The sequence below is a fragment of the Lycium barbarum genome, chromosome 3 (assembly GCF_019175385.1).
Source record: "Lycium barbarum isolate Lr01 chromosome 3, ASM1917538v2, whole genome shotgun sequence".
In the NCBI taxonomy this organism is placed as follows: Eukaryota; Viridiplantae; Streptophyta; class Magnoliopsida; order Solanales; family Solanaceae; genus Lycium; species Lycium barbarum.
The window spans coordinates 22523863-22544230 of NC_083339.1; the positions used below are offsets into that span (position 1 = coordinate 22523863).

A 20368-nucleotide genomic window follows, 5' to 3' on the forward strand; every position below is an offset into this window, starting at 1 on the left:
CATTTCAATGTTCTTGAGCTTTGATTGTCGAAAAGTTGAGATGAGAGGTAGAGCTTGTCAATTTGTTTGTAATAAATTTGATATACGGAAAGTAAACTGCAACCACAAACAAAATATAAAGAAACAGGAATATTTTATTGATAAACAGTGCAGGTACAAATCTGTTTATTCCCTTGATTCTTCTTTCCTAATATTTCTCCATAATTCGAGGGTTGTTAGTAGCGTATTTCTCGAACGTAGGATGATTTGGACCTCCTTGAGATATATTTGATCACCAAGAACATCAGACAACACTTTGGTATTTCATGACAATATTTGATGTCTTGATCTCTTTGTGAATACCCATGAGTTTATGAGATATTTGAGATGCCTTTTTAAGGGAATATGTATCCTTTTATATAGGCGTGAGCTAGGGTTTAGGGTAGAGTAGCCTTCAAGAAATCCTAACAGATATTGGGCTCAACTTGTAAAGTCCCACAAAATTTCAATGTCTACAAATGCCCCCTACTTCAAGGCTTGTCGGAGTGCAGACTTGCCGAAACTCAAAGACGAGACTTGAAGAACCCATAAAAATGGAGTTTCTATCTTTGGGGTCTTGTGGCTCCATATTTTGTAGATCTGATTTGTGAGAGAAGAGATGAAGGGCAGATATGGTCCCACTGGGCGTGTCAGAATTTGTAGACAATAAAATTCGTGTCGAGAAAATAATAATCAAGACAGGAAAATATCGCAACAATCGTTGTATTTGATTTCAGAATATGAGTGTTACAATCTCTATGATTTCTCTGATTCGTCTTTTCAACAATAAATTCAAGGGCTTTTGAGCTTGATCTTGAACTTGATGGATTTGATTTTGACTTGGACTTGAATTCAAGGGCTTTTGATCTTGGTCTTGAATCTTCGTCTGGATCTCTAGAACTTCTAGAGAAATAATTGAGTGCTTGAATGCTTTTAGCTTGTAGAGAAATCTGCGGCGTTTGATCCACAAGCTCTCCCTAGCTTCTTGTTAGAATTTCTGTCCCCTTTTCTGAATTATGAGACCCCTATTTATAGTTGTAGGATGGAGGAGTTGTGATAAGGACGAACTCCTTTCGGCCAATCAGATTTCAGTTGACATGGCGATATTTGACTGGTCGGAACATGTCACATGTACACATGACGTACTTTCATTGGCCTTTGATTTGACTAGGCTTGTTGTGTCATTTTTGACACGTGGCATGCTCTTATAGGCTCCCTTGTTTAACTTGGCGTGCCACGTCATTTGACACGTGGCACCAAGCTGGGCCTCTTGGAAAAGACATCCTCTTGGGCTTAACAAAATGGGCTCATCATTTATAGCCCAATGCATTTGGACCTTTTTAATCAAATCCATATTTATTGGACTTAAACAATTAATCCAATTACATTGGCTCATAATTTATTTGGACGAATATATCTTGAATTTAATATAATCCGAATTTCCTACGGATTTAAATTCAATAAAATTCCGTTGTCTACAGGCATATCGTTTAATCTACAAAAGTACCTGTACAATCATGTGTAGGAAAAAAAAAAAGATTTTAGAATCACTTATAGGCTGTTACATTTCAAGTAGCTAGAACAATACTTACAAGGTAGAATGTCCTTGATCCTGTCAACTGGATATCTGCTAGCGGTGCAAGTTGCACTGAATTTGGGTGGGGTTAAAATGTGCTGAAATACTAATAAATTGACCTGCTACGGTGCAAATCTTGATTAATCGGGCTAGTGTGGATTCTGGGCATCCGATCCATGAAGGAAAACAAAGAAGTTGATGAAGAACATCAAAAGGAAAGTCAAACTTCCATAAATCCAAGTAAGGTATTCTTAATCACCTAATCTTTTGAATGCATCCAACTCTGGAACCTTGAAACTACTATACAAGAGGATACAAGTAGTTAACTCCTTTTGAAGTACTGAAGATTGTTCCTTCCTTCCTTATCAGCGACTGCTAACTTTACATTACATGCGAAGGTTTATAAAAAGGGTAGTCCAATGAGAGCCAATCTATTACTCTTGCCATAAGCCCAACAATATATAAGTATAAAGAATATGAACACTAGTTAACATTATCTAGGAAGCATTTGGGTGACACTCTGAAAACTATCAAACTTTGTCGATGTTGCAAAAGGATTTACAGGTTGCACCCCTTTCTTCCCCACAGAAGATGATTTCTGTAGACTACCATAACTGGATCTTTTCGAGCTATGTGGTCTATAGACTCCTGGTTCAGTTAACAACTTCTCATTGAGATTGACTTCTTTAGACAACATCTCAATCACTTGTTTCATCTTAGGTCTTTGAGTAGGTGCTGCTTGTGTGCAAAAGAGAGCAACTTTGATGAAGCGCAGTAATTCAGCTTCTGGATACTCTGTTAGCTCTGGATCTACGATATCCAGAAGCCGCCCTTCTTCTCTTAGCTTCCATACCTGCAAAGGATAAACCTTCAAAATTAAAGTAACATTTACAATGTTTTTGAATTCAGCTAATAACTGGCCGATCTTCTTTGTATCCAAACCTATTTGGGGACTCACAGACTTCCAAGGGTGTGGTCTAGCGGTCAATATTGAACTAAGTGAAAACCACGGGAGGCCAAGGTTCAAATTTCAACAGAGACAAGAAAACACTAGATGATTTCTTCTCATCTAGCTAATCCTTAGCGGACATAGTTTATCTGCTACATGTGCTGATGGAGATAAAGGGATCCGGTAGAATAGTCAAGATAAATGCAAGCAGGCTCCGAAACTACCATTCTAATAAAAATAAAAATAAATAAGTATCCTGTCCTTAACTTCAACAGGACTTGTTCAAGAGTTCTTCAGCTAATGCAAGACCTTCAGAATCCATCTCTTAGCATCTTAGTTTTTTCTTCCCGTTTTCCACACAGTGAGTAATCATGAATTAATGGCGGAGCCAGAAATTTCATTAATGGGATTAAATTTTTATAAAATATGTTATATCAAGCTCCTCTTTTAAGTCATGGGGATTCAACCTTGTATTTATCATGCATTTTATTATTTTTGACTTGTAATATACATGTATAATAAGTAAAAATTCTGAGCAAAAGGGATGTCATATGAACACCTTGCTTGGATATGGCTCTGCCGCTAATCATGATTTAATATTTACCATTTTCATATGATCTGTGATTGATCCAACATATATTAGATTAAGTTGGGAAAAGTTAAACCATGTAAAGTCAGTGCCGGAGACCATCAGATACTGATATCTAGTGATTTTTAACTGACTTGCATCTAAAACATTACTACTACTGAAGAATCTTGAAGAGATAAAGCCAAAAGTATAGTCCTACCCATTCCACCAGAACCAAAAGTTCCACTCCAAATGCTGCTTTACTACTGCTTCTTCCACTTATGATTTCAAGTACAAGAACCCCAAAACTGTAGATATCAGCCTTTTTCGTGAGTTGTCCAAACAAGGCATACTCGGGAGCAAGATAACCTCTGAATATAAGAGAAGATCGATAAATTAGTGAGACGAGACTAGAGAGGCAAAGTGTTATTGAAATGAAACTCAATGGAACTCACATGGTTCCTGCCACTTGCGTACTAAGATGAGTCACATTTTCAGGAAAAAGCTTCGCCAAACCAAAATCTCCAATTTTAGGATGAAGGTTTTCATCTAGGAGGATATTACTGGCCTTAATATCTCGATGAACAATTGGTGGTGCTGCTTCCTCATGAAGAAATGCTAAACCAGATGCTACACCTAAACATATAGCAACTCTCTTTGGCCAATCCAGGGAAACACGTTTACTTTTAGAACCTGCAATGACAAATTTACATGTTGATGGTTAGTCATAAACTTGGATGACATAACTTGAGAAAGTGAAAGAAATGATAATATATCTCAGAAAACTTCTAACAACTCTTATGCAACAGCCCAAGTCCAACTGTCAAGGTGTTGTTTACTCTAGCCTAACCTCTGGGGCCTCATGGTTTGTCCTTTGGGACTTTAACCCAAATGGTGTCTCAACAGTTGAATTCGTAATCTCGTCTTATATGGCCCATAACTTTCCTCTCACATTCCAGTGTGGAATTTGCCTAAGACGAGAGTTCACAATGGATCTCTTTTGAATTCAACCACTAGCGGTTCATGGGCTGTTACATTTTCTGCCTATCGACCATATCTTCATGAATTGTCATGGAAACCCATAGCTACAACTTGGGGGTGACAAAGTTAGCCCATGAAACATGACCCACGCAACTATCCCAAGTTTGGAAATGACCGCTCATTTATTAACTACGCCCATTTTTCCCCGTCGAGATTCAGTCCAATCCGCTCATTTACAACAACATACCCATTGTAATCCCACAAGTGGGGTATGGGGAGGGTAAGATGTACTCAGACCTTACCCCTACCTTTTTGGGGTAGAGAGGCTGTTTTCGATAGCACTCGGCTCAAGTCCAATCCGCTCATTTGACACCCCTAAAATCACGATGACATGTTCTTTTGGTTAAAAATAAGTTTTCCAACTTTGTGAAAATTACCAAGTAAAGCACTGGCAAGGCTGTTATTCTCCAAGTATTCATATATCAACATTCTATTGCCACTTTCAACACAACAACCAATCAACTGAACAAGATTTGGATGTCGGGTGTTTGAAATCATATTAATCTCTGTCAAGAATTCCTTGGTCCCTTGTTTTGATTCAGCAGAGAGACACTTAATGGCAATGCGAGTTTCATCTCTCAAAGCTCCCTACATTTAAAGAACAAAGTTGCATTATAGATAGACTAAATTTAATGGAGCAAAAATCAGAGAGTGGAAATTACTAATGATTTAACTTATATATATTCTGATATCAAAAAACAGTTTTCACTATCAGTGTATTTTAAGTTGTAGCACGTAATCTGCCCCATTTTTTAATTTTTTTTAAGGGTGATTTTTAAACCAACTTATATGCACCTCGACTATTTCATCGGGTACCTACTATCTCCCACCAACACAGGTACGAGGTAACTCTACCAACCAAGGCTTAGGCCAACGAAAAGAAATCATTTAGTGTTTAATTTTGCATCCAGTGGGATTTGAACCTAAAACCTGATTATGTTCTCCACTTCATTAACCATTAGGTCACACGTTTGTGTGCCCTTATTTTCCAACCACTTCTAATGCACTAAGTTGTTTATAATTATTTATAGGTGACTTGATAGTAGACAAATTCTTCTAAATTGTCAATGTTTAGAAGTTAAACTCATTCCTTAAGGACCATTAAAGGCATGACACCACAAACAAGAGATGATTACCTTGTAAACAACTCCAAAACCACCACCTCCTATCTTATTAGATGGATGGAAGTGCCCTGTTGCTGATCTCAACGAGTTATATGAAAAAAGTCTCACATCGTTGGTTGTAATCTCTAAACAATTTGAACACAAGAAGAATATGAGAATGTGAAGTACTTCTCAAACTTGAATGTAATAAAGTACAATAGAAAAGAATTATGGGAAAATACACAAATAAAAATTAAGACTCAGTAAGACAGTAACCATTCAAACAGTACAACATCTTTGGATGCAGAGAAAAATATAGAGAAGCGTTTCTTTTAGTGTTTTGTGTCCTACAGAAGGGATTCAACATCGGAAAATTCAGAGAAACAATCGCAGACGGTCTGTACAATTTGGAACCACTCAATCAGTAATAAGTTCCACGTTGTAGAATTTAAATTCCAACTCGAGTTTGAAAAGCTGGTTCTAACCACTATCAAGTAAATTTTTTTCTGTCACAAAACTTCAACATTTTTTCAAGTAAAATACATATTCAAACTATGTTGCTCAGACTCTTCAAAAATGCAGATATGTGCGTGTTGGATCCTCCGCAATTAGTGTATTTTTGAAGGATTTGACGCCGGTGCGGTTACATTTTTGGAGAGTCCAAGCAACATAGTAATCAAACACAAATTCAATTTCCAAATACTCTTTTTAACTTCAAATACAGTACCACCATATTCCCAAATGCCTACTTAGAGACCTGGAGAGGATAAGTATTGAACACTGCTCCAAAACAAAGTGAATACGTATGTTATTTCTACACTTGCACGGCTTTTTGTCCCGAGATCACATGTTATAATATGAAACAAAGATAGGAAATGTATGACAGGATCTACAACAATTCTAACACTCCATTAACTATTTTAGAGTTTTCAAATAGAAAAAATCAGGCTTAAAAATCAGTCAAGTTGAAATATCTTAATTCTAACTCTAGAAAATAAAAATTTAAAAGTACTCTAGTTAACATGATTTTGTTTTTTGTACCATGTCACTAAGAAAAATCTTGAAAGACTACAAATAGTAAGAGTTATGACTGCAGTACTTACCTTGGACGTGAGTCTCTCTGTTGTCTTTGCATGATTGCAATACTCCAAAGCAACTCCAGCCCATTGTTGAAATATTCAAACTTTTTAACACTTAGCTTCTATAACCTAGCTTCTCTGCAAAATTCACCAAATAAAAAAAATAAGGAAAGAGGAAAAATAAGAATCAACTAGGAGATTTTGCTCAATGGGAAAAACTTCAAAATTTTGAGACTAATATAACTGATTTCTTGGTGTCTTTGAAAATTGAAAGCCATTAGTGAGAACAACGTTGAAATAAAAGCATTCTGAACGACACATACAACTTTATAGTTGAGAACAGATAAGTTTATATATAACTTTGTACCTGGTAATAAATGCTACTCCTGCTATAATTAAATGTATTTATAGTTTCTTGTAAGAGAGGGAGTTATAAACTGAGAGAGAGAGAGAGGGGTTGTCAATATGACACAAAAGGGGAACAGACAAGCTGCCATTGAGGTTGACTTTGTATTTTCAATTTGTATCTTTCTTTTTCTTTTTGGAAAAATTAAAGAGGAGTACTTCTTCCGTTTTAACTTATGTGATTTAATTTTTAATGTAGTAGTATATTTTTAGTGTCTAACATTATTTTGTCCTTAGTGACAACCCCTTAGGGGTCGTTTGGTTAACAACAAAGTTGTCCAACCTTCTATTTGGAATAACTAATTGTATGATTTGATGTATATTTTATCTTAATTTTAGCTAATACTCACAGTTAACCATCGGACAAATTTGTTCTCAAATTCTAGACTAGGATAATCTCCTTAATCCCAGTAATTAAACGCCGCCTCATAGGAATGACATGACATATTTAACAAAATAAGATTTAGATATATTTTTGATATATTTTACTTATACACATCTTTAATTTAAATTTACAAGATTCAGAAATTTCTATATAATTTATATTTTATACTCAATCAAATGAAAATACATAAAATAAGCGGAAGGAGTAGTATATTTCAGGAAGAGAAATAAATTTCTCTTTCTTGTTATTGACAATCTTTATTAGGATTCCTTGCCATATCTAAGAGAGAAAAGCACTAGATTTGGTCCACCTAAATAAGTCATTTTCAACCACCAGCTTACTTTATGTGCCTCTTGTGATGATTGGAAGCAGGAAATACCGAATAAAAATCCTGCAAATGTCAAAGCACAAAGCTAACACCTTTTTGTCTTGATTCAAAAAAAGAAAAGAAAATTCTCATCCTAATTTAAATCACACAGTACTATTTTTATTTATTTCGATACAATTTCATTAGTATAATAATTATTTTATACAAACCATATCATAAGTGAGTCAAATTAATATTCAAACTGTATATTCAATCCAATAGTATATGATTACATAAAATAAAACAGATAAAGTATTTTAAATAAATAAAAGAGAAAGAAGCATTCAAGGGACAGAACGCGCAAAGATGGTATATTACGTGACTACTAAATTTTCAGCTATACGTTTTTAGAAAAGAAATTTAAAAAATTGCATCATTCTTAATTCTTTAACTAGATTGGGTAACCATATCCATCTAAGATTCATGCAATACAAACCAAGATGTAATGTTGGAATGAACTTTCCATTTCCATATCTTAACTCTGTTAGCATAGTTTCTCACGAATTAGATCTTGACTTGTGAGAGTAATTAAACCAAAGAAGTCAATTATTCACACTGACATGTTTTTTTTTCTTGTCTTATTAAATAGGATTGATAATTAAAGGCCTAAATCTTTAGGTTAGAGACGCAAGTAGTTAGATTAAGTAAAAAAGTTAGGTTCTGACTTAATTATGGTCAAACTTCTTATCTTTCAATATTCCTTGAGCAAATGAACAAGAATAGTTTCTATTCGATCCATATCACATGATGTTTTTAGTTTGAATACATCTCTTAAGAAATCACTGACCTCTAGAAATTAAGAAACCTTTTCACCAAACTACCCTTAAAGTAAATAGTACCAATTTTAATATGGTTTCTTGATTACATAAAAATTCACTAATCTAAAGAAAAGGTAAATTTGGGGAAAAACAATAAATATCTTTTTGATTATGTAAAGAAATATTTATCTTGGACTACAGTCAAACCTCTCTATAACAGCATTGTTGGATCCGAAAATTTTCAGCTGTTATAGAGAATAACTGTTATACACTTACAACAACATTGACATTTAAATAATATTTCGCTGTTATAGGCAAAAAAGATGCATAAAATCTAATTTTCATTTTTAATTGTCAAATTCTAAGCTTAATCACACTTGTATAATGAAGGAAAATCGTTTGAATATATATATATATAAGTAATTACTTAAACTATGTGGTAAAGTTTTTCTAATAGATTTTCCTGATGGTTTTAATTACATATTCTGGATTTATTATATCTAATTTACATACGATCTTGTTATTTTTCCAATGTTTTAAAGGTTTTTCTCCTATAATTTCTATTTCATCTAATATTTTTATTATATTATCTAGATCTTTTTGATCTTTTATTACTCCTATTCTCTCTATCCCTGTTTTAAAATTATATAATTCTTTTCTTGTCTTCTTTATGGAGTTATTTTGCTTTTTCTATAGCAATATTTACTTCAAAATATTCTTGTATTAGTTCTATATTCATTAAAGTTGATTCAATAGTTTCATTTTCTTCTAGAGTACTTTCTTCTTCTATGTCTCTTTGTGGTGTGTAATTATAATTGGTAAATCTTATTGATGCCTCTCCTCTAGAGTTAATGTACATTAAGTGAGACTCTGGCTGCAGAATCGTTTTCTTATTATATATATATATATATATATATATATATATATATATATATATATATATATATATATATATATATATTTTGTTTGTTATAAATAGTGTGTTAAATGATAAAATATTTGGTCAAAATCTTTACACTTATTATTGGTAATCATAGATATTCTATTTTTGTACAGATGGTTAATTAGATATTACCAAAAAAAGAAGATAGCTGTTAGAAGGGGTTAACTTTACAAAGAACGTATTGTTTTAATAGTTGACTGTTGTTGTTATAGGTGAAATGTTGTTATAGAGAAGTAAAATATAACATAAAAAATCGGTCCTGAAAAAACTTGGCTGTTATAGAGAGGTGCTGTTATATGCGTGTGCTGGTATTGAGAGGTATGTCTGTATATATAAAATCTGAAAATACCATATATATGGGCCGGTGGAATCGAAACTAGAAAGGGAATTTCAGATGACTAGTTAGTTTACTTAACTACATCCTTTTCATGAGGTAATTACTCCCATCACTTACCAGTATAGCAAAGTTTCTCGCGAAATTAGATATTGACTTGTGAGAATAATTAAACCAAATAAGTCAATATGCATTATAAGTTATAGCATGTTTTTTTTCCTTCTTATAAATCTTATCTTATTACATGAACGGGTAAAGGTCTAAATCTCCAGTTAGGTTAGAGACAATCGTAGTTAGATAAAAGTAAAGGAGTTAGGTTCTAAATTAATTATGGTTCAAATATCTATCTTTCGATATTTCCATGATCAGCAAATGAACAAGAATAGTAGAAAAAGGGAACTTCACATGATTACTAGTTAATTTACTTGAGTACATTTTTTTCATGAGGTAATTACTTCACACGTCGTAGGCTTTGGTATCTTATATGAGTACAATAATCAAGAATTTCTATAACTTTTTTTGTTACACAGGGAAGGTATGTAACTTATAATGATAATAAGAAAATGATTTAAGTTATATATTGACTACGTAATGAAATTTTCACACCATTATATTATTTAACATGTTATAATAAGTCCTATACCATTTATTCAAGGTAACCAATCAAAGCTATAAAATAAAATTATTTGTAATTGTCTTTTAAATAACATGATTATATAAATGTTTTTTTTTTGTGTCTATGCATAGAACAGATATTAAAGAAAAAGACCAAGTATCAAGTTCCCCTACAATCACTTGAGCCCCCCTACTTTCTCTCAGAATAAGTAAACTTTATGTGATGCTGCCACAGTTATAAAACCAATTTCAAGTGGGCATATTTAATGCTTCCTTTTATTGATCCGGTGGATAAGGGGCACTTGACAAGTTAATCAAATGGTTGGCAGCATTCAATATAGTGGATAAAAGGGAACTTTACAAGTCTTGTTTATATGGGCGATTAATTTTTTAAAACTATGACATGATCAATTAATTAGGAGCTTTAATTTTCCCACGTAAATTAAAGTGATATTAGTTCGACTCCAACTAATCAACATAGGTTAGGAGATGTTAGCCCCGTTAATTATGCAAATTTTATGTGGCATAAAAGCTTTTAAGTAATCCGGTGTATGCATGACTCTAGATAGGAAGGTTTGAAAGTCAAGAATTAGGATAGAAGGTCAATGTGTAGCCAAGTATTGTAGCACTTTTATATAATATTACTATTTAGTACTTGCACAATATCTTTTGCTTTGTTTTTATTTGTTACCTGTTGCTTTATTGGTTGTGTTTATCTTTCCACTTTGTTGTCATTTTTTTTTCCTTTTTAACCTGTTTTGGTAAGTCGAGAATCTATTTGAAGCAATTTCTCTATACCAAAAAGGTACGGTTATGATCTGCTACTTTGCGTACATCCTAGTTTCCACTTGTGCATGGGATTACACTGAGTATGTTGTAGTTGTTATTCGTTGTTGTATGCATCAAGTTAAGTGATTATGTAATTCATGGAGAAGTATTAATTCGTCAGAAATTGAGATGAGATAGGAGTAGCCGAGTAGGACATATGATTAATCTTTTTCCTTCTCATTTATCATAAATCATCTTAAGGACTGCTAATAATGTGTTTTACTCTACATTTGAATATGTTTTCTTTTCATATTGTAGGAATGATGTGTGATCACACCATATTTACACAGAGTATAAAAGTAGATGAATAAATATTGATTTTTTCCTTATATTTTTATTTAACATAATGTGACAAGCAATTATTAATCAATCGAAAAAATGTTAGAACATATTATGCGTTTATCAGTGTGTTTCGTAACTACACCCATTTAAAGATTTGACAAGTTCAAAAGAAATTTCGTTTGCAAAGGCACAACAATTTGAATAAAAGTGTTACAAGTTTGAATTATTGTCCAATTTGATCTTTTTACCTTCTAAATTCAGAGTACCTTTTTCCTTAAGTCTCTATAAAAAGAGAGTATTATTGTACAAAGTTTGTAAACCCCTTCTTTTTCCCTTTCATTTTTCTCTCTTCCTCTTCTTCATGTTTTTTTTTTTCCAAAAAACTTTCTTATCCCACTTCTTTTTGGTAGTCTTTTGGGCCGTCTTTAAGAAGAAAATGGAAGTTGGTAACGAAGGCTTATAGACAAAAAGTTTGAAATTTAAGCCACATATAAATAAGTAAGCGCGTTGAAAGATTTTGAAAAATATTGACTCCACTTGGAGAAAATGAGCTGCTTTTAATATTATTATCATCATATTATTCAATTGCAACTTACCTATCATTGCATTTTCAAAATAAATTCAATCGATACTCTAAGAATAAATTAATGTTTCACATTGTGGCACATAAAGGTATATATCATTCATTTGGCTACTCAAGTACGAGGTGTCGTATTATTCTACTCATATATTGAATTAGTCTCGAGTTGATTCAATACTTAAGTTTGAGAAACTTTCTTCTATGAATATTGGATCATCTAGTTAATGATGATTTTAAAAAAATAAAAATAAGTGTCCTGAAACAACTCATTCATGGAAAAAGATCCAGTCAAGTATAATTGTGTCAAGTAATATTCAATGGTCTTGTAGATCCATGCCACGTGTATCTTTTTTTTTTTTGGTAAATAAAATTTTTATTAACCAACTTGAGAATTACAAAGACAAATAGGTACAGACCACCTATTTCCTGAATATAAGAGACCTAGAGCAAACATATGAATAGATCATAGTTGCTATTTTAAACAACAAAACGAGCTAAACATATAAGTATTACAATTCATCCTGTAGAAACTAAGCTAAAAGGAAAGTAAGGCCCTGTGTTATGGAGCCATTGTCTAGCCTTCTACATGATCAAGGCATGGTATTGAGAGTCATCAAAGGTCCTTGCCATTTTTGAATAAGTTTGCCCTGAATGTGGATATGGATAGCAATTTCCATGCATACTCTATCTGGTTGAAACAATCCATTGTTGAACCTGATGCCATTTCTTTCCCTCCAAATAACTGCCACACACATAGCAAAAACACAACATATAATTGCACTTCTTCCAGACTTCTTTCTAGCAAAATTGTTGGCCCAGGTCACTTCATCCATCCACTCACCAATGGTTCTGGAAACATTCAGCCACCTCAGCAACCTCTGCCTTAGGCTGCTTGTGATGGGGTATCTAAAGAACGGGTGGTCAAAAGTTTCTACTGTTTTATTGCAGAAGACACAGGTTGGTGGCACTTGAATCCCAAACTTGAGGAGCCTATCAACTGTTGCCAGCCTCTTTTGTATAGCAAGCCAAAGAGTAAACCTGTGCCTAGGATGGATGGTTGGGTGCATAGTTAAACATTTCCATAGGATTTTCTTGAAGCTTTGCAGAAAGAAGGTGTTGGGGAACAAGGAGTAGATCCTGTTGAGGATGAACTAATACTGCAAGTAGAGGAGGTGAAAGCTAACACTGTAGGGTCGAATGCTAATAGAGTGGAAGATAGTTTTGCTGCAACTAAAGTCAAGGAGAAGGAGGACAAGGTCGAAAAGTTTGACATAGTGCAACAACTTAATGCAGCAGATCAAGTTCAAGAAGTTGTGCCACCTATAGGTACATCCAATATAGAATAAGGAGTAGACAAGGAGGAGAAGATCATAGTACATAGAGAGGAAGTTGAGAACAAAAGGTAAACTGGAAAAGTTCTCAGTAATCTAGAGGAGGTGGTAGTAGATCATGATAGTATATTAGAAGTTAGTAATCATTCTCCTTCTAATAAACGGGGGGACAGGGTGGATAAGGAAAATACTATGGGAGGAGATGTGGTGAATGGAGATAGTGCTGTCATAGATGGTCCAGGTGGAAGTGGATTCTATTAACCTCAACCAACTGCTGAAAATGCTAATGTTCTCAGCAGTCCATTGGCTCAGCCTTTACATTTATCGAAGACTGATTCCCCCATGCAGAGGTTACATGATATCGTCTCCCATAATGCTGGAAAAGTTGAAAGTCATTTGGAGGATAAAGAGGATTGTCAAATTAATGAGGATGATCTGGAGGAGTCTGTTGAGTAGAAGCTTGAGCAGTTATGCAAACAAGTAGATATTTCTCCAACATCAAAGGTCAAAGGTGGAAGGAAAGGCAAGAAACAGATAGAAGGAAAGAAACCATTAGGTGCAGAGCCACAACAACCTACCAGGGTTGTGCCAAAGAGATCTGCCAGTACTAAGTCAATGTTTTAAATGATAATTAAAACATTTATTTGGAATATTAGATCAGTGCAGACACAACAAGCTTTTCACAGACTTCAAATGCTACATAGATATCACAGGTTTATGTTAGTTTCTTTAATGGAGCCTTTTCAACATGTTAGAAAGATTCAAAAATACAAAAGGAGGTTAGGGATGCATCAGGATGGTGCAAATTGTAGTGGAAAGATTTGGTTCTTTGTAGAGGAGAATGTAGATGTGGAAATTCTATATGATACTGCACAGCAGGTCACCTTGAAACTGTTTCTTCAAAAGCACAATAGATATCTTATAACAACCATGGTTTATGCTAAATGTGATGAAGTAGAAAGAATGCCTCTTTGGGATAGTATTTATCAGTTAGTTGGCTCCTATGACATGCCTTGGCTGGTAGGGGGAGATTTTAATGTAGTGATGAATAAAGAGGAGAAAATAGGTGGAGTTCCTGTGGTCCCTCAGAACTTTGAGGATTTTGCCTTTTGTATCAACTCATGTGATTTATTTGAAACATGTCTTAAAGGTAGCCCTTTTACATGGTGGAATGGCAGGGCTGGAGATGATTGTATATTTGAAAGATTGGACAGAATCTTCTTTAACTCACGGTTTCAACAATGGTTTGGTCACATTGTAGTGGAGCATTTATCCAAGACCGAATCTGATCATGCTCCACTTCTTATCACTTCGGGTGAGGAAGTTCAGACTTTCATAAAACCATTCAAGTTTTTGAAATTTTGGACTGAGCATAAAGATTTCTTGGACATAGTAAAGCTGAATTGGTCTGTGGAGAGTGTTGGCAATCCTTTTTTTTTGGTTTTTAAACAGAAGATCAAGATAGTAAAAAGGGCTCTATCTGCTTGGAGTAGACTGGCTTTTGAAGATATCTTCAAACAACTTATCATCAGGGAAGATATAGTGAGAATTAAGGAACAACTGTTTGAAGAGGATCCTTCTGCAGAAAATAGAATAGTCTTGCAGCTTGCTCAGGCTGAAATGAAGAAGTATTTACATTATGAGGAAGAGTTTTGGAGACAAAAAAGCAGGATACACTTGGTTCTCTGAAGGTGATAGAAACCCCAGGTTTTGTCACAATTAAGTAAATGGAAGGAGAAAAAGGTTAGAGGTGAATAGAATTCAAATATCTAATGGTGAGTGGATAGAAGATAAGGAGCAGCTTGTAGCAGAAGCAGTTAACTTCTTTCAACAACAATTCTCTCAAGAGGAGGAGGCTCTAGATTTCGGCATGTTAAAGCATATTCCACAGATGCTCTCTTCTGAAAGCAATGATTTGCTTTGTGCACTTCCATCCCCAAAAGAAGTAAAGAATGTTATCTTTGAACTTAAAGGAGAGACTACTTGTGGTCCTGATGGATTATCAGGAACTTTCTTTCATTTATGTTGGGACATTGTAGGAATGGATGTATTCAGAATGGTTCAGGCTTTCTATGAAGGTCATACTCTCCCAAAATCACTAACTAATACTAATTTGGTGTTGATCCCTAAGAAATCAGAAGTTCACACTTTTGGGGATCTCTGACCAATTAGCTTGAGTAACTCATAAACAAGGTCATTTCAAGAGTGGTTCATGGAAGACTAGATAAGATTCTACCAGGTTTGATCTCTAGTAACCAGTCTGGTTTTGTGAAGGGAAGAAGCATTATTGAGAATGTGTTGCTCACTCAAGAAATTGTCACATATATTAGAAAGAGAGGTAAACCTGCAAATGTGGTGATTAAGTTAGATATGGCTATGGCATGTGATAGAGTGTCCTGGCTATATTTAAATAAGGTGCTGAGAAGAATGGGATTTGCAAAAATCTTTGTGGATCAGATATGGAGGCTGTTGGCAAATAACTGGTATTCAGTTTTGTTTAATGGCCTATCTTATGGTTTTTTCCACTCTAGAAGGGGTGTGAAGCAAGGTGATCCACTGTCACCTGCTCTATTTATACTTTCAACAGAAGTGCTATCTAAAGCACTTAATTCTTTATTTGATCATGATCAGTATAGGTGCTTTGGTATGCCTAAATGGAGTGCAAACATTAATCATCTTGCTTATGCAGACGATACCATCATCTTTGCATCAACTGATAAACTATCATTGGAACTGACAATGAATGTTTTGATAGATTATGAAAAGATGTCAGGTCAATTGATAAATAGAGAGAAAAGTTTCTTTTACATGCATCAGAAATCAGCAGTGCAGTTATGTCAAGAAGTTGAGCAGGTAACTGGTTTTACAAGAGGCATGTTTTCCTTTAAATATCTTAGCTGTCCTATCTTCCACTCTAGAAAAAGGAAAGTTTATTATAATGATCTGATTAAGAGGGTGAAAGATAGGCTGCAGAACTGGAAAGGAAGGTTGTTTTCACTTGGAGGGAAGGCAGTTCTTATCAACAATGTTTTACAAAGTATGCCAATGTACCTTCAATCTGCAATGGCACCTACTAAGTACACACTAAATGAATTTCCTAAAATCTTTGCAAGATTCTATTGGAGTAACAAGGAAGAAGGCAAGAGTAGACACTGGTCAGCTTGGCTGAAAGTGTGTGTTCCTAAACAGGAGGGAGGATTGGGATTAGTTCCCTTTTTGATGTATCAAAAGCTTTATTCACTAAGCTATGGTGGAGATTCAGAACTTCTGGTACCCTGTGGTCAACATTCATGTGGAATAAGTACTGTAAGAAACATATTCCAACCAGGTTTCAATGGAAAGGAGGCTCACAATTATGGAAGAAGATGCTAGAATCAAGAGATGCTATAGAAGGAGAGATCTGGTAGGAACCAAGAAATGGTTATGCTAAAAAATTATGTCTATAAATAGAGAGAAAAGTTTCTTTTACATGCATAAAAAATTAGTAGTGCAGTTATGTCAAGAAGTTGAGCAGGTAACTGGTTTTACAAGAGGCATGTTTCCCTTCAAATATCTTGGCTGTCCTATCTTCCACTCTAGAAAAAGGAAAGTTTATTACAATGATCTAATTAAGAGGGTGAAAGATAGGCTGCTGAACTGGAAAGAAAGGTTGTTATCATTTGGAGGGAAGGAAGTTCTTATCAACAGTGTTTTACAAAGTATGCCAATGTACCTTCTATCTGCAATGGCACCTACTAAGTACACACTAAATGAACTGCATAAAATCTTTGCAAGATTCTATTGGAGTAACAAGGAAGAAGGCAAGAGTAGACACTGGTCAGCTTGGCTGAAAGTGTGTGTTCCTAAACAGGAGGGAGGATTGGGATTTAGGTCCCTTTTTGATGTATCAAAAGCTTTATTCACTAAGCTATGGTGGAGATTCAGAACTTCTGGTGCCCTGCGGTCAACATTCATGTGGAATAATTACTGTAAGAAACATATTCCAGCCAGGTTTCAATGGAAAGGAGGCTCACAATTATGGAAGAAGATGCTAGAATCAAGAGATGCTATAGAAGGGGAGATCTGGTGGGAACCAAGAAATGGTTATGCTAAATTTTGGTTTGACAACTGGACTAAAATTGGTCCTCTTGCTCAGCTTATGCTAGCTAATTAACCTATGGATGACAGTATTCAGGAGGTTGCAGATGTTATGGAGAATGGGACTTGGAATTATCAGACATTGCAACAAACTGTGCCAAAAAATATTACTGATCATATAAGAAAGGAGATGCACATTGACACTAAAATATGGATAAGTCCTGGTGGATGCTCACTAGTTGTGGTAAATATAATGTTAGTAGTGCATGGGAAGTAATAAGATAAAGAGGTGCCTCAAACTGGTGTTATAAGCAATTCTGGACAAAAGGTTTGCCTTTCAAGACTGCTTTCTTCTTGTGGAGAGTGTGGAAGCAGAAGTTACCTGTTGATGATGTACTTGCAAAGATCGGGATATCTATTGTGTCTATATGCAGGTGTTGTGCTCAGCCCCATCAAGAAATAATGAGCCATATGTTTGTGACAGGTCAATATGCTGCAGATATATGGAAGATGTTCTCAGCAGCAGGTGTGCAAGGCCCTTTTATTCAAGTTAATCAAACTATCAAGAAATGGTGGGATACAAAGTGCTCTTCAAAGCTGAAACCATTATATCAAGCAGCTCCTGCAATCATACTTTGGCAACTTTGGAAAAGAAGAAACACAGTTTTGCATGGTGGTAACATGTCTAGGCATAGGGTCATATATGAGATTAACCTTAATCTTATTCAACTGGACAAAACTTGATATCCATGGATGATAAATTTGCCAAACTCTTGGCCTCAGTTGGTACAGCATTTGGAACAATATAGGCCTCAGATACAGTACATACTAGTTCAATGGATTAGCCCTCCTGCAGGATAGTTCAAATGTAATAGTGATGGTGCCTCCAGGGGAAATCCTGGTCCTAGTGCATCTGCATTTTGTATGAGAAACCATGAAGGAGATTTCATTCATGCTACTGCTAGAAGGATTGCAAATACAACTTGTCTGTGTGCAGAGGCAAAAGCAATGCATGATGGAATTATATTTTGCGTAATACACCAACATCTACCACTGATATTGGAGATTGAATCACTTGGTTTAATGAAGATAGTAGAAGGGGACAGGGAAGTTCCATGGAGTATTAGTATGAAGGTGCAGAAGATCAGAGAATAGAGGAAGAAGGGACTGATACAAGTTAGACATGTACTGAGAGAGGGAAACCAGCTTGCTGATTTTTTAACTAACTATGTTTTTTATTTTGCTGGTACTCTCGACTTTGAGCTATTTACTGAACTACCAATTGCAGCTAGGAGTAGCGTTGTTCACGGTTTTGGTTAAAATTTAACCAAACCGAATTAAAAAATCGATATTTGGTTTGGTTTGGTTTTAAATTTTAAAAATCGATAATATTTGGTTTGGTTATTGCTCTATTAAAAAATAACCAAATAAATAACCGAACCAAACTGATAAATTATATACATAAAATTTATAATTATTTATATGTATAATATTAGTTTTTCATAATTAATTATAAATATTTTATACCTTTTAATCATTAATTTGATTTTTGGTCTACTTATTTAATTTCACATGATTGTTTAAGGTCCATGTTTTTAAGAATATGTCCAAGCCCATGTCTTTAAGTCTTTTAACTCTTTTAAATGTTAAGTGTAAACTTACTAACAGAAGCTCACGTTAGATCTAATGTCTTTAACTTAATTTTTTAGCCTTTCTTTGTCAGCCTTTGATTTTAGGTTGTTTTTTTTTTTTTTCCGAATTTATAGCTTTCTTTTTTTTTCTGTCTGAATGAGTCCTAAACTTCTAATATTTTTCATATGAAAAGGACAGAGGTTGTAGATTTGGAGGTTCCTATAGAAGATACTTCAGTAACATCAGCATTTGCTGCAACTCAAGCATATGGTAATGCCCTAATACTTCTTCCGTGGGTAATCCTCCAAAAAAGCAGAAAAGAACAACTCCTTGTAGTCGAGACCCTGGCCTTGGGGATAATGATAGAAAAACATTTGAAGTTTGGGATCATTACACAAAGTTTTTTCAATAAAATGGGAGAATTGAGAGCAAAATGCAAGTACTGCCCCAAAGTTTGGGATCATTACACAAAGTTTTTTATTTCATATATTTTCATTTTAATTTTAGGTAGTCTTTATGTTTAATTAGTATGTATGTTTATAACAACAACTAAAAGCTCCTATGCTCTACTTTATTTCCAGGTAGGTGTATTAAGATGACAAAAATGGTGCAGCCACTATTAAGTTAGTTTTTAGCTCTATATGGAATAGTTTAACAACTTTGGGTAACTTAAGTACTACACTATCACTAATAGTGAAAATGTTTCTATGATGTATGTTCCACCTTAAACTATAAATAAAAATTATCGTTTGAACAAAAAAAAAGACATGTCTTTTTCAACTTTTTAATGTTTTTACTGATAAGGCTCATGGCTGCTAGTCATAAACCGAAAAATTGAACCAAACTGAACCAAACTGACAATAACCAAACCGGTGGTTATTATTTTATTTGGTTTAGTTATGATTTTAGACATTTAAAAACTGACTAAATCGGTTTGGTTATGGTTTTAATCAATAACCGACTCAAACCGAACCATGAACACCCCTAGCTAGGAGACTAGTAAACATGGATAAAATGCATTTGCCAAGCTTCAGACTTAAAACAGTAATTCCTAGGGAGCCAGATTAAAGCAAGAAATTCATAAGTTCAGATGCAGCAACACTGAAAGCTGCACATCATTATTGACAGGAATATCAAGGTGGAGGTAGTTCAAGATTAAGTTTATCTGCTCTTGAGTCTGTTGCTAAGAAAATTCTATCCAATGTGTGGTATTAGCTTCATGTTCAGCTTGTTGGAAGAATCTCCTTAGTGACAGAGGATAAGTACAGATAAACTGTCCTATTCAAATATTTTCATATCAAAGTTCAGGAGACTCGGATTATATACAACTTTGGCTAGCATAAAAGGCCTGATTTTGCACAGTTGCAAGTTGGAAGGATACTTCTTTTGGCATTTGATTACATAGCACCTGGTGAAAGCTTGAGGTGACTGAAATGGAATCAAGCCAAGGCTTGGAATGGTCATGCATACATTATACTAGATATAGCTACTTAAGCT

At 34.5% G+C, this 20368-nt stretch overlaps 2 protein-coding genes across 4 annotated transcripts; one reads left to right on the top strand and one right to left on the bottom strand.

Moving 5' to 3' along the window:
- Positions 1-1540: 1540 nt before the first annotated feature.
- On the bottom strand, positions 1541-6850 carry LOC132630748 (putative serine/threonine-protein kinase). 3 transcript variants are annotated; one of them, XM_060346326.1, is made up of 7 exons: positions 6702-6850; positions 6359-6472; positions 5289-5401; positions 4530-4740; positions 3567-3804; positions 3332-3482; positions 1541-2447 (listed from the first exon to the last, which is right to left on the bottom strand). In XM_060346326.1, the coding sequence occupies exons 2-7, from the start codon at positions 6420-6422 to the stop codon at positions 2088-2090; spliced, it is 1137 nt and encodes a 378-aa protein (XP_060202309.1). In that variant the 5' UTR covers positions 6423-6472; positions 6702-6850; the 3' UTR covers positions 1541-2087. The 3 variants fall into 3 exon arrangements, with proteins under 3 accessions (XP_060202309.1, XP_060202310.1, XP_060202308.1); XM_060346327.1 differs by lacking the exon at positions 6702-6850 and adding an exon at positions 6658-6701; XM_060346325.1 differs by lacking the exon at positions 6702-6850 and adding an exon at positions 6579-6700.
- Positions 6851-13354: 6504 nt separating this feature from the next.
- Positions 13355-15326, top strand: LOC132630501 (uncharacterized). Its single transcript, XM_060346070.1, has 4 exons — positions 13355-13387; positions 13475-13614; positions 13819-14790; positions 14897-15326. The coding sequence occupies exons 1-4, from the start codon at positions 13355-13357 to the stop codon at positions 15324-15326; spliced, it is 1575 nt and encodes a 524-aa protein (XP_060202053.1).
- Positions 15327-20368: the final 5042 nt, after the last annotated feature.